We start from the raw sequence: 15,577 nt of genomic DNA, 5'->3' as shown, positions 1-15,577 counted from the left end.
ATCTTCCATTGATAGAAAACTTCCATTAGTGTAGAGCTTCCACAACCCGAGATCTTCCATTGATAGAAAACTTCCATTAGTGTAGAGCTTCCACGACCCGAGATCTTCCATTGATGGAAAACTTCCATTAGTGTAGAGCTTCGACGACCCGAGATCTTCCATTGATGGAAAACTTCCATTAGTGTAGAGCTTCCACGACCCGAGATCTTCCATTGATAGAAAACTTCCATTAGTGTAGAGCTTCCACGACCCGAGATCTTCCATTGATGGAAAACTTCCATTAGTGTCGAGCTTCCATGAGCCTACATCTTCCATTGATAGAAAACTTCCATTAGTGTAGAGCTTCCACGACCCGAGATCTTCCATTGATAGAAAACTTCCATTAGTGTAGAGCTTCCATGACCCGAGATCTTCCATTGATAGAAAACTTCCATTAGTGTAGAGCTTCCACGACCCGAGATCTTCCATTGATGGAAAACTTCCATCAGTGAAGAGCTTCCACGACCCTAGATCTTCCATTGATGGAAAACTTCCATCAGTGAAGAGCTTCCACGAGCTGAGATCTTCCACTGATAGAAAACTTCCATTAGTGTCGAGCTTCCATGAGCCTACATCTTCCATTGATAGAAAACTTCCATTAGTGTAGAGCTTCCACGACCCGAGATCTTCCATTGATAGAAAACTTCCATTAGTGTAGAGCTTCCACGACCCGAGATCTTCCATTGATAGAAAACTTCCATTAGTGTAGAGCTTCCACAACCCGAGATCTTCCATTGATAGAAAACTTCCATTAGTGTGGAGCTTCCACGACCCGAGATCTTCCATTGATGGAAAACTTCCATCAGTGAAGACCTTCCACGACCCTAGATCTTCCATTGATGGAAAACTTCCATCAGTGAAGAGCTTCCACGAGCTGAGATCTTCCACTGATAGAAAACTTCCATTAATGTAGAGCTCCCATGAGCTGAGATCTTTTGTGAGGCGAGATCTTCCATCAACGTGGATCTGACATTAACGGACAGCGATTTTGAGCCGAGACTGTTTGTGAGGCTAAAACTTACATTAACGTCGATATTCTTTTAATGTACAGTGATTATGAGCCGAGATCGTTTGTCAAATTGAGTACTTGCTGGAGTGCTTCAGCCACTTATCGAGCGCTCTACACGAAACTTCGGAACTGAACATACCCCTGGTTTCAGCTTTCCAACAACTTCTCCACGAAGAGAAATACATGATTCATCTCAAATTCAGCAAAAAAAAAAAACCTTCACCGTGGAGTTCCCAAAATAAGCAATGAGCTTATGATTCATATGAGATGTCATACATGATACAATCAACCAAGTTCTACATTATATCTGCACAATGCAAAGGCCTAAAGAGCTAAAATCTTACAAAGAACTTCAAAACCAACAATATTAAATAACTCATAGTTATTCCTCACAATAACTCTTAAATGACATCATAAACGAAGTGATGGACCAATTTAACAGTACATTGCATGCCTTATCGATATCACGAACGCTTAAGGTGCAGACGTCACAAATCTTTCAGATGTTTACACCCACAAACACACACCAACAATGGAGGTACTCAAGTACAACTCACAGCAAATCATCTGTGACATCATTAACAAAGTAGTTGGAATGCAGTATATGCCTGCATATTACCATCAGTTCTTGCAGGAGTTCGACAGAGCTGCTGATGCAGTTCCCCCTGTAGGTGAGAGCAGGAATTTGTAATTTGTTCAGCGTCGGTGATGGCTCGCCAACTCTTCGCAAAGGACACTGTGGGATTTTTAACATCCAACTTATGCCAGTAGATAGGACACCCAGTTTAACGTCCAACCGAGGGATGGCACACACATCGATGAAACACTCTGCCTGCAAAACACAAACATGGCAGTTCATAGCTGGGTCAGGATTCGAACCCAAGCTCGACAGCACAGAGGTGAGTGTGCATACGTCTATGGTAACCTGCCAGCCAGAACGAAGTACGATACCGGCAGTATTAATGTGCACATCTTTGCTCACCTCATCTCACTCCAAACCAAAGACCTCCTGACCCACCCGAGTACTGAGGTGGCACTGGTTAACGATCAAATCTCACTCGGGGTTTATCCAACATGTCCACCATTGAACTTCAGTTATAATTAGTGTTCAAAGAGACATGTAAATTGATACCTGAAGAAAAGTGTGTGTGTGTGTGTGTGTGTGTGTGTGTGTGTGTGTGTGTGTGTGTGTGTGTGTGTGTGTGTGTGTGTGTGTGTGTGTGTGTGTGTGTGTGAATTTTTCAGGGATGGCCAAACAGACCTTCATTCATCAGTGAGTGCCGGAGCTGCAGTTCTGGTCTTGCGTGTGGCAGCTTGACTGCCGGATAGCTATCATTTCTTGGAAGCACGGCTGCGCCGCTGGTGCTGTGCCCCTCCACGAGTACACTGGTACTCATTTCACCGAGCTCAGAAGGATGACAGGCTGAGTCAACCCCCTGGTGTTAATTCAGTGGAAAACGGGACTCAGACTCAGGACCCTTGGATCCCAAGCCAGCCACCCTACCCACAAAGCCAACATCAGGCTTGGGGCTGCAGTGAGTGGCTTGGGGTGTTTTAGGAAAAAATAAAATTGTTGAAAATTTGAAAAAAAAGTCTTTGTAGCTCAGTGAAAGGTCATATTAAATGATCCCTGAGCCCATTCCTTACAGGGTGGAGGGAATCGTTTTAGGCCCAGACCAAAAAAAGAATAGAAAAAAAAACAAAAATTTGATTTCTTCAAAATGCCAACAGGATTGGAACAGCATTGGGCAATGGTGGGTATAACCCTGCTGGAGAATAAGCAAAAGAGAAAGATCACAATTCAAATCAACATTGCTGTTTTTGTGCTAATATCAAAAAAAAGATGCAAAAATCCTAAAAATCAAATATATATATATATATATATATATATATATATATATATATATATATATATATATATATGTTGTTGTTCGTCTTTTGGCTGCTCCCGTTAGGGGTCGCCACAGCGGATCATCTGTTATGATCTGCATACTGATTTGGCATAGGTTTTTTTACGCCGGATGCCCTTCCTGACGCAACCCTAGTCACCTCTTACGACACAGGGATAAGGATTGGGTTTCGCCATGATTCCAGGCTGCCCTGCACCTTCTCATAGCGCGGCCCAGTGCAGAGCTCCCGTCTTCAAGCGATCCTCCAACCCAAGCCTCCGAGTAGCCAGATTACAGGCGCACACCACTACGCCCAGTATATATATATATATATATATATATATATATATATATATATATATATATATATATATATATATATATATATATATATATATATATATATATATATATATATATATATATATATATATATATATATATATATATATATATATATATATATATATATATATATATATAATCAAAAAGGATCCGAAGATCATGTAAATTGCTCGTGATGCGGTTCACACACTTTAACACTCCTCTGCTCAAGAACCCCCAGATACTGCAGTCGGGTGTGAGTCACTCCTGAGTGAAGGAAACCACAAAATGAAATATTCTAAGTGAATCAGAAGAATATCGTCGATTGAACACTGTCACACCGGAGTACCATTTTTCACACACTCGGATGATCGCAGGTGAATGAATGGAGGGAATAGATCTTTACGATTGGGAACGCCATTCATCAACGGATTGTCTTTTTGTTTGATCTACAACAGAGCGAAGGGTTCCTTTGAGGTACTCAGCTTCAATGCAAACGTGATCAGCGGAGCTGAAAAATATTTTTGAGGACGGATTATAAGATAAAGGATTAGGACTGGCAGGATGGCCTCGTGGCACGCACGCTCACAGCTCGAAGCTGTCCAGCCCGGGTTTGAATCCCGACCAAGCTCTGAACTGCCATCCCGGTGTTTCACAGGCAGGGTGATTCATCAATGTGTGCGCCATCCCTCGGATGGACGTTAAGCTGGGCGTCCCGTTTGCCAGCGTTTGTTGATGGTTGTTAAAGATCCCACGGTGTCCTTCACGAAGAGTGGGCGAGCTGTCACCGGCACCACGGCCAAATTCCAAGATGGGCCAAAAAGACATTCCCCGGCTAACCCCACAAGAAGGTGGGAATGATTGGGATCATTAAATAAATAATAGGAATCACGACCAAAGGAAGTCGGTCAAATGATGAACTGCTGCCTCACTACTGTCATCTCTTGGAATCGAGTAAAATAACAGGTTTTTCTGGCACTTCTTTCAATTTTTTCAATGAGATTGAACCGATACATTTGCCTCATCATCATCAATGAGCAACTACATCATGGACATGAATTCAAATCAGCCTGCTGGTTGCATCATTACCGAGTCACAGCTGTGCACCTGAAACAGCGTCCCTGCGCAACCTGGATATGGTACCGCCACACAATGGCGAACTCCTTGCGAAAGACTGCAGGATATTCAACATCATTCAGCGACTGTTAGTCAATGGGAATGAATGAATTAGTTTCATAGTTCGCCACATTCATTCATAAATATACTGCTCAGGTTTCGAGTGTGTTCATGGTATTTCAACCTGCAGTAAAGAAAGCGTCACCAAGGCAGGGGCCCAGAAGACCGATCTGTCAGGTTTAAATCAATCTGGATTTGTTGACCTGGAGATGAATGAATGGAGCTTCCCATCATCACGATTCCACTTGATGTTTGGAACCCCCCGACTTAGGACACATTCAACCGGTTGAGAGTGAACACGACTGATTTTACAGCATTTTCGAGCATTCCCATGTCATGCCTCCTCTCCATTCAGGTAATAATTTGTCTCCGAGTAGTTACCTTTAACCACGAGACGGCTCTCAACCAGCACCGTTAAACATACCAGGTGTTGTCGGTTCGTTCACCACTCTGCTTTGAAAAGTGCAAAATCCAGTCATGTGACAGCCTCACAGCCTCGTGCGCAGAGCTCAACGAAACACCTGTGTTGCATTTTCACAGGTGAAAAGGACACCTGAGAATAGACAGTAACCACAGGTGGGAGTTTAATGGAAATAGTATTGACGTTCATTTTAATTAAAGTATGATCTTCGATTTTAAAAAAGGTGAAAAGCTAAAGGTGTTCGGTATGCAACTCGATGACAAACCTGTTGAACCAAACGACAGGGTGCACCGACACCGGACTCTTCCACAACTGACGAGGCATGATCAGACGTTTATCCATTGATCGATCGAGTTGAAGTTAACCGATTGGTGTTGAGGGAGCGCACTTACCTTTCGGCTATCTCAACCGGGTTTGATTCCCCACCCAAGTGCTTCCATGATGACCCCTTGGTGAGGTTGACATTCATCCCGGCATTCACTGTACCCGAGTGCTCTCTGCGCTGGGATCAGATCGACCACCACCACCATCATCTCCGAAACCGTGCCAGTAGGGGGAGCTGCATCTCAGAGCATGCCATATTCATTATATTATGCAAGTATAAAGCCAACTATCACATCCATATTAAGGTTCCATAGACCATGAAGCGGAAGGTGCTCTGAATTGCACTGGGGGTATAATTAGCAGTCTCCGCAGTTGGTCGGACTAGGGATTGAAGGGCAGAGAAGGTGCAGGTATAGCAACAGATGTGATGTGCCAAACGGTGTCAAATTTCAAATTGATCATGCATATTCAAGTGTAACGCAACAACAGACTGACAGGATGGCCGAGACGTATGCATGCACACTTGCTGAGGATGTCTAGCATGGGTTCGATTCCTGATCCACCAATAAACTGTCAGTTGGCGAGTCGAACGTCAGGCCTCGCCAGCTGGTGCGTGAAGACTCAGGCCAAACTTACTCAAGCCTACCCCACAAGAAAGGTGGGATAATGGTGGCTGTTAAAGAAGTGTAATGCAACAACACGATACCTTTAAAGCTCTGAATGGTCACAATTGCCTCATTCTTTACCTCCCTTGGGGTCAATGCCTGAGGGAGGTAAAGAGTGACTCACACCCGACTTATGCCTGGTGTTAGCTTAATGGTTAGGGTGGCAGGCTTTGGATCCCAGGGTCCCGAGTTCAAATCCCGTTCAGCTGTTGAATTAATACCAGGTGAGGTTGACTCTGCCTGTCATCCTTCCGAGGTCGGCAAAATAAGTGCCAGCATGCTGGTATACCGTGTCGGAGTGGCGACCCATCCAGGATTGTGCCCAATAGCCAAGGAGTCTGCTTAAGCTGCACCAACGCTCCGCACAGAGTCTGGTCCCAATCTCGTCCTCCTCAGGGTCAAGGAGCTGAAATAAGGCTCAGATGGCTCTCCAGATATGCCAGTGTGACTTCATTTTTAAGTCAATGTGCTGCCTTGCTCATTAAAGGATCAACCTCGAAACCCAGGGCTCACCCTCTGCGCTTCCGACCACAGTACTGTATAATCGATCACCACCTGCAATAACATGACCATCCCCATTTGCTTTAGAATTGTACAACCTTCTGATAAACGTGTTAGCCCTTTGGGACGAAATCAAAGGATAAAACAGGTGTCGTTGCTTTGCTTGAAGTGCGGATACCCTGACTCGCATGCTACATGGAAGTCGAAGTTTGAGGTGACGTCATGGGTGTGGTAGAACCCGAAGAAACCCAAAGACATCCTTAAATTACCCCTCCAGGATGGCGGAACCGTAATCATATCACACGGACGGATTAGACGTCCCCGAAGCAGTCTCCACGTAACACAATCTGAGATCCTCATTAGAGGTGGAAATTACAGAGGACTGGCTTAGATTTGCTCGATTCTTTTATCCGGCCTTCACAGGCCGCATGAACATTGGGCCAAATGGCTGAGCAATCGGCAAAATGAGATGAGAAACTGCCATGACCTCACATATCAATCCCACGGATAGCTAGATGACCTACTTAGACATGAATGGACGATCAGATTTCTTATTCAGCCAACCAACCAACACTTCTCTCCCCACTCTTTCTGCACACCCTATCTCTTCTTCTTTCTTCATATGCAACGCATGGCCATGGGTGGCATCATTTGCTGAGGGGTGTGGCTGTGCCGCTGATGGAGTGCCCCTTGTAGGTTAGAGCAGGGATTTGGAACTTGTTCAGGGTGCCGTCGATAGCTCGACTACTCGATGTAGGACACAATGGGATCTTTAACGTCCACCAACCAATGCCAGCAGAAGGGACACCCAGTTTCATGTCCATATGAGGGACGGCACACACATTGATGAATCGCCCCGTTTTCCAAACACCAAGATAACGGTTTATCACGGGGTCGAGATTCTAACCCAGGCTGACAGCTCAGATGCCAGTGTGCATACCTCTCAGCTATCATGCCAGCTTTGCACACCCTTCAATTCCTCCAAAACACACGTGTGTGTGTGTGTGTGTGTGTGTGTGTGTATGTGTGTGTATGTGTGTGTGCGCGCGCGCACACGCATGTCAGGCATTGGAACCGTCCTATATGACATGTTTTTTGGTTGGTTTCCAGGCAACAGGAAGGTCCACCTGGTGGGGCTTCCTGTTGACTTGAAGACCACCCTTGGAATATGACTGGCATGAGCTCCACAGGTGGTTTGTGCAGAAATATTGGATTTCTCCAGGGTACTGGTGACGATCACCCGCTAAAATACACCATGAGACCATTAGGGCTCATGAGCACCCAGTGGTGGGAAACAGGTCCCAAAACAAAATGCGACATCCGAGAGACATTACACCAACTGATGCAAAGCCCCGGCTCTGGAGCACCAATTTGACAATTTATCGTCTGGTATAGAATCAATGTCAGATTAAATATCTCATGAGGTAGTACACAATCTCGGAACTATCAGGTCAGGTCAGGTCAGGTATGGGAGCACGTGCCAGAACAGCGCGTCGCTGCGTCCACTTTCCGCCGGTACTCCAGGGGCCTCTGTCTGGCCATCCCCCAGGCAGATGCCAGGCCCATCTCCATCTCCTTGAGATGATGGTCAACGTGCTGCAATCACGAGGCACGTGGTCGGTCCATTGACCTCCTCCACTCATGAGACTCCCTCGCTGAGAGAATCTGGTGAGCAGGATCAGCATCAGGAAAACGAGCCACATGTCCATACAGCCGCAACTTAAGCTCACGGACAATGCATCCACAAGTGAAGGTGGACCACAGTTGATTCGAGGGTCAGCAACAGGAATTGTAACACCCTTGACGTCCAACTCGATAGCTGGGGTATCAGCCTGGTACAACCACTCAAAGTAACCAGCCCAGCGGGCCTTCACTTCAGACTCCTCTGTCAAGAGCCTACCACTCTCTGCTCGAACTGCAGTGCTCCGAGGGATGGGCTTGGATGAACGCAAAGCGCGAATTCCCCTGTAAGTGGGAGGACAATCACCTGTCCACAGGTGATGCTCTACCCCCTCACAGATTCCTCGCACATAGGCCTCCTTGTCCACCCTCAGTGCACGTACAGTTTTACGCCTCAGCTCCCTGAACAGCTCAGCTCTGCCATTCAGCCTGGCCCTGCGACTCTGGTCAATGGTATCCAGTGTCCCTTGAGACAAAATTCTTTTTCGCCCTGCGGTGAGTTCCAAGACATCCACCGGCAACATCAAGGACGGTGATCTTGAAGGCACTCCACAACTCTTCAGGACCCCCCAAAGCACCCAGACCCCCCCCCCCAAGTGTCCACTCAGCCTGTTCGCAAACTCCTCAGCTACTCTCTCATCCCTGAGCTTGCCAACATCCAGCCTCGGCTGGGATGGTACCATTCTTCAGGATTTAAGGTGCAGCTTCAGAGTTGCTACAACAAGCCGGTGGTCAGTATTGAGGAAATGAGCACTCCGGTCGACCCTGCAGTTCTGGATCATCCTCTAACGACCGTCAATGAGGACATGGTCAATCTCCTTTGCCACACCGCCAGCGTTGGAATCCCAAAGTCCAGCGATGAGCTTGTGGGCGCTGAAACCATGAACCAGCCACCCTAAGTCCGTGACTTCTTGCAAAGTCAAGGAACTTCGTGCTATTCTGGTTCATAGTTCCCGACCCATGGGGACCAACACACACCTCATAACCATCCCTATCAGTTCCAGTCGATGCATTGAAATCCCCCAAGACTGGAAGTGTATCTCGTCTGGGGCACTGATCAACCACAGACTCGAGCGTAGCGTAGAATGTGTCCTTCACGGTGAGGTCACTCGCCTCAGTCGGAGCATTAACAGAGACCAGGGAAATGACACCTAAGGAGTGACGAATCCTTAATCTCATAATACGCTCGTTGACCGGTGTTACCTCAATTATCATTGGGGTCAGCTTATTGGACTCCTTGGTTATGCAACTCCTTGGTTATGGTAACCATCAGAGCGACCAGACCAATAGTAGGTGTAACCACCCACCATTATCTCGCCGCAATCCGGTCTCTGAAACTCAGAGAGAGCTGCAATCCCAATGTCCAAAGGCTTGAGATCAGATAACAGAGACAGGTGATCATCCTCTCTTTGGGTTAGGACATTCCAGGCACCCACCCGAAGGGACCGCCTCTGGTTAACCCAAGGAGACCGCCGTCTGGTGGAAGACACCTCAGCACCACTCCGACACACTCTCCCGCAATGTGACCCAGGGATGTGACCCCGTGGTTTCCCTCCTATCATCAAAGATTGGGGGTCCCGAAGGCTTTGCCCCAATCCCGTCATCCGGTGAGCTGCCCTGCGAAGGGAAGCTGCACAGGAGGTACTCCCACGGAGTGGGTTTTCAGATTTTTTTGCGTTTTTGTGTTTTGCGGAATGAAGGGTTTTACGGTAGCCAGAGTGCAAATCCTGCCACCAACCTCCTAATAAAAAGTAACCCAACTGCAGGAGGATGTCCGCAGACACAGTTGGGCACTAGATATGGATGGCCGTTGGCTCAGAAGGAGCTCCTCCACCCTTTGACAGGTTTTGTTTTTAATCCTGCTGGGTGTCCATATCCAAACACCCTCCTCACCAGAAAACCTGGTGGGGGGAGACGGTTTAGTCGCCGACAACCCGACCATGGAACAGGTTAGTACAGGTTTACATGGTACCTGTAGCAGGTCACAGATCTAACCTGACCTGACACCAGACATGTTGTGGCTGCATCCTTCTTATCAAGCTTGTGCTCTCAAAACTATCCCTCCAAGCGTTCCACCAGACATGTTGTGGCTGCATCCTTCTTGCCGGTCTGGCGAAAATAAGCAACTGCTTCATCGACTTGGAACGTGTCTCTTCATGCAAGAAAGGCTCGTGTTCTCACTTCGTTCCTCCATATGGACTGGAAAATCCCAAAATCTATTTGTGTTTAACCTCTGAGAGAGATAGGTTTCAGTCCTGGAACACCTGGGCCTCCGTTTCATTTATGAGCAGCCTGTGGTTGCTTCATTACAGAAGGTGCAGCTCTATCGCTGCTGCAGTTCCACCTGGAGGTTCGAGTAGGAAGTTGGAATTTGGCAGCATGCCCAAGATAGCTCGCCTTGTCTTCGTGAAAGACATGGGATCTTTATCGTCCACCAACTAATGCTGGCAAATGGGACCCGCCCAACTGAACGTCCTTCCGATGGACAGCACACACATCAATGTCTCGCCTGGTCTGTGAACCACCAGGAAGACAATTTATATCTGGATTAAGATTCAAACCCAGGCTGCAGGGCTCAGAGGCCAGTGTGAATACTTCAAGGTAATCCTGCCAGTCCACTGAGCCTCCTTATGAGTTATAAGTCTTGGGAAGATCACATCTCCAAGGTGCCCAAGAAAGCTGGCCACCTCCTCAGATTTCTCCGCAGGGCCAAATCTTTCCGTTGCAGTTCTCAGCGTACAATGTACAAAGCCTTAATCCAGGGTATCATCGGAGAAACCACACCATCTTGCTCTCATTGAGGCCGCGGAATCTCAGGCCCTCCGCTTCAATGGCATCTTGTGATTGGAACCCAAGTCTCAGGCTCCGAGCTGGTGTACGAGAAACCCTCACACCACTCCCTCTCCCCACAAAGCATTTTGCGGTATGGAACACATTTACTGCAGGGAGATGATGCCACGTGCCATACATCCAGAACCACCGCCGTGTGAGAGAGACGGAACGAGCTTCCTGAGCAACACAGAGTCCCGACATGAACACCATCCAACACATGGAACAGGAACTGCGGAAAAGCCGATCTCTGGGAAGTAATATGCAAGAGCTGCAACAAAGGTTCCAAAGGACATGATACCAATTGTACGTAGTCCATTTGATGGTGTTTGTATCACACATTCTTAAAATAAAATATTTACAATCAGGGTTGTTAATGTTATTTACAAACAATAACCGCTTTACAGCATTTGGCAATTTACTCACCAGAATAGAATGTCACCACTCCGTCATATCAGTGAGCTCTTTCCATGAGCCTCGATTTCTGCAAAACAAGGAAAAAATTTAAAAAAAACGTCTTTGTTTTTTTTACATCTTGCACTTCAAGCTCCTTTTGCTGATGAAACAGGACTAAAAACAATCCCCTTGTAGTTATTAAAGTCAGACTTTCCCAAAATGGAATTACAGTATTTATGGCGGTCGGCCATAAAGCATGACGTCAAACGTTTCAAATTCTGTCCGAATCCCTAATCTTATAATCGTTGGATACTCCGAGAGATTACGGATCAAATTTTGATCATCAACACGCTTATCGCAGGTGAGTGTGGTTCCAAAAGGCAGAGAGGATTCTATTTATAGGTCATGCTAAAGCAATATGAAAAGGCTTGAGGCCTAATGACAATGTACGTAAATATCGTCCCTCCCCAATAATAGGTTGAGACGAGTGAAATGGTATTGATGTAATGGAGCACTGGTACTTTGTGTGCCACGGGTAATGTGAATGGGATGAAGCCCCCAAACCTCCCCCCCTTCGACCCCACCATCCCGAATGTTTCTCTTTTAAGGTCACAAGCAGAGGGTGGTGACAAAGGCTTCTGCTATATTAAACCTGACCTGGCACAGCACCGGGACCTTAATAGAAGCACAAATCACACGCATGGGGTTTCGAGATCACGTCTGGTATTGTCACAATGCATACATTATCCCACAATGGCAAGCAAGCGAGGTTTATCAACATCCCGCGCTCCCTCCTTCCTTCCTTCCTTCACCAAGTGTGGATTGGTTGTGTCACTAAAACCAACATCCTGCAGCAAGCAAAACAGCTATGGCTGCTGCTTTTGCTTTTTTTTCTTTCTTTCTTTCTGTGAAGACCATTGGTGATGTGTTTGCAGGTGTCTGTGGTATGACCACCCTGCTGTGAAACCTCCTGAAGGTTCAGCAAACAGACCAAGCTGACAATCTGCTTATGAGATCAAGTCGTTTGAAGTTTAAAAGAGGCAGAAATGATTATTGGTGTTACATCATTGCATGTGGTGCCAACATATCTTTGAATGACATTTTTGAGTGTGTGCACTGAATGTGGTGTGTTGCTGCTCGTCGAGGGGTGTGTGTGCAGGTGTGCGTTTTCACAAATCAAGTGTGGCTGCTTTCGTGTACAAGTGCGGTATCACCAAAAAGACCACCATCCTCTTTAAATGGCGTGTTTGTGCACGTGTGTGCGTGTGTGCACGCAAGGAAATAAAATAATTTTAAAAAACATTTCAAGGATGGATTTGCTCAAAATGTAAATAATAGCATGCTTGGACCCCAGCACCTTAGTTGTACATCAATTGCCCAACTGGGCTGCCAGGATAGTTCAGAGGTAGTGGTGCACTTGCTCTTGAGTTGTCTGCTCTGGGTTCAATTCCTGACCAGACTATAAAACGTCATGGATCCGGTCACAACTAAATCAACGGAATGTACGAGGAGCTGCTTAAGAAGACAGAACTTCATGCAGTAGAAAGTAAGTGATCACAAGGAGATCTGAGAGATTATGAAGGGTAAAGACACAGTGCAGAAGACCCTTTCAGCAAAATGGAGCAGCGATCGGATGAGGGGCCACAGACTTGGAGTCAAGAAGAGAGACAGAAGGTGGTGGCATCAGAAACAGTAGTTAGGTCAAAAGTTGAATTGGATAGGTACCAAAAAGCATTGGTGATAGAGGGGTACATGGATATTGGGAGGAATGGTAGATAGCTGAATTATGGATATGTGTTTGTAGATGTGCGTTACGATTTTGATGTCTGCGTGAAGGTCTCGTCAAAAAGTGAACATGTCCTCACTTGACAACCAGCTTCCCCACCAACACTAACCTGTTTCAAAAAAAATTAAAAAACAGTATAGGGGATGTTACAAAAATGACTTTGGGGTCAATTATATCCTAATGAATGTCTTGTGAACCCCAACTGGCAGACCAGAATCTTCTGGAAAGTTAAATTCCCCGTCACCCATTATCCTCGGCTCCGTCTTTTTCTCCCATTCGCGTTTGATCTTCAAATCATCCTTATTGTACTTTTATACATAAATCTCACTCATTAATGGCTGTTTCACATGCGTTACTATGGAGCCTCGAACACAGGTTTTACAACCATTGTAGATTCACGTCTGATACCTTGGAGAGTCGGGACACCAAGAGCGCATGCGCAAGATGTGTACAGCAAGGGGCAGGAGCACCGGCTCGCACAAAACGATTGCAACTGCACAGTGCATCGAAGGAGATGCAGTAAATACAGCCAGGGATCCAAGGAGATGCAGCTAGGTTGCCCAGGCAGCAACACAGAACCCTCGTCTCCCTTTCAGCTAGGACCAAAGCTATCCTCTTCTCAGATTCATAACCTGGGACTTGCACAGCCCAGAATGCCCAGACATTGGGCAGAACCCCTCCGCCCAACGCTCCCCTCCCCGAGAGCGAGTGATCGCTGCACACAGAGATCGCTGCAGCAATGAACAGCCAAAGGCGAGAGCAGATCAGGAGAGGTGCTCACATCGCACCCTTGGTGCTTCAACAAAAACATGTACATACAGCAATGCCACTCTCATTCCCTTTTGTTTTGTATTGCCGGAATGTGTCTGGCCCAGGTTAAGTAAGTGTTAAGATAACCAAGGAACTGTCACAGCCAGTTACCTCTGCCTTGTAAATTGCATTTCGCCTCCTGTGTCCCCATCCCAGTATTTATTTGTTAAAGCTGTTTGCCTTTAATCAGGTTGCTATGTATGTTGAGCCGTGGCTCTGTCCTCCAGCGCAAGTAAATCAACCCTGTAAAGGCAAATGCGTGCGCTGAAACATTAGTAAAACAACCGCACCGTGGTGGAGTATGTGCGTGTGAACAGTTTCACCTCCGCTCGGGCGTCTTGGGAGAGAATTCTCCAACGGTCTCATGTCACTCATGAGATGGACAGAGTCCGTTGCAGAATGATGTACAACACGTATAATATACGCAAGACCAGATTCGATGGCATAATGGTTAGAGCTTCCGGACTGTGTCTGGGAGGTCGTTGGTCCAAAACCCGGCCGAGTTCCAAAGACTTCAAAAATGGTACGCACCTCTTCCTTGATACTCAGCATTTAAAAGAACAGAGCACAGCAAATGGCAAATGACCCAATATAACCCAACCCTCGTCAAAAAAATTCCTTTGGCAACAACGCTCTGTAAAGATGATGGTACTGTACATCAAACATATATTGGCGGGGGGGGGGGGTGGGAGGGGGGAGCACCCTGGTGATGTCCATGTGCCCCACTGTTCCCACCCAGCAGATCATAAATTAGTCGATAATGGTCTCCTCCAATGTCTAGTTCCTTGTCACCATCCAAAGACTTCAGTTCAGTGACAAACAGGCATTGTACTGCAGTCTTTGTGCCTGATGTAAAGCACGCATGCACCTGATGAAGCCTGAAGCAAGAAACCGGGCTTGCACATTTCCCCTGAGCGGTTGTTTTGTAAAACAGCTGTTCAACTTGCTATATTAAGATTCTTCAAAGAACAAAGAAATGGACGAATGGTGGGTGGCTCAGGGGGACAAAAAAAAAGCAACAGAAAAATCCAAACATCGCACTTCCCCCCCCTCCCCCCACTTTCCTGCAGATGTGATATGCACATGGTTATGCAAATCAGAGATTAAAGTCTAATACACTGGAGGAGGGGGAGGGGGTTGTTAAGATTTAGATTGGGTGGGGAAGGGTGAGGGACTTTGCTTGTTTAAGCTCAATCTTAGTGCCGAAGCCAAAGCTGCCCTGAGTGTATTACAATTAATCACAAAATGAAGAATTGCATCACGTGCGACATAAATGGAAGGAGCGGGTAAATCAGACAGGTGGGGGTTCCGCAAACGTGAAACAGGAAAACACCGGTATCACATTCTTCCAGGATTCAGACACACTGACGTCATAATGACGATACACACAAACAACTGATGCAATAATGTATGCAGAACAATCCACCGGCCCGTGCATTAAAACATCACGACCTGGTCCTCGGAAAGTGATCCGAAGTGACGTGGGGGTACTTTGAGGGCCTGAGGGTTCCGCTCCACCCTTCGAAATTCATGAAATCAATGACTGGAGGGCAAAACAGAAAAAAAAAAAAACACAAAAACAAAAAGAGACTGCAGAATTAGTCTTATTAACAAAAATACGTTTGGTTGCCACAGCAATATCAAAACTCTCAAGTGAATCAGATGAAAAAAAACAGACAAACAAACGACAGAAGTTTTACCTATTTTGCATTTCATTGTTCAAATGAC

The 15,577-nt window shown here is 46.4% G+C and overlaps 1 protein-coding gene across 1 annotated transcript in view; it reads right to left on the bottom strand.

The window, feature by feature from the left end:
* Nucleotides 1–2,751, bottom strand: part of LOC147031009 (unconventional myosin-X-like) — a 265,336-nt gene extending 262,585 nt beyond the window's left edge. Inside the window, exons 1-2 of the mRNA XM_085875663.1 lie at nucleotides 2,310–2,751; nucleotides 1,668–1,880 (exon numbers count right to left, since the gene is read on the bottom strand). Coding sequence (XP_085731789.1) covers nucleotides 1,668–1,880; nucleotides 2,310–2,315 — 219 coding nt within the window. The 5' untranslated portion in view covers nucleotides 2,316–2,751. The remainder of the gene's footprint in view (nucleotides 1–1,667; nucleotides 1,881–2,309) is intronic.
* Nucleotides 2,752–15,577: the final 12,826 nt, after the last annotated feature.

The sequence above is a fragment of the Eptatretus burgeri genome, chromosome 3 (genome assembly GCF_056783735.1).
Source record: "Eptatretus burgeri isolate ZD-2024b chromosome 3, Ebu_testis_v1, whole genome shotgun sequence".
In the NCBI taxonomy this organism is placed as follows: Eukaryota; Metazoa; Chordata; class Myxini; order Myxiniformes; family Myxinidae; genus Eptatretus; species Eptatretus burgeri.
This window is presented reverse-complemented; position numbering and strand designations above follow the sequence as displayed.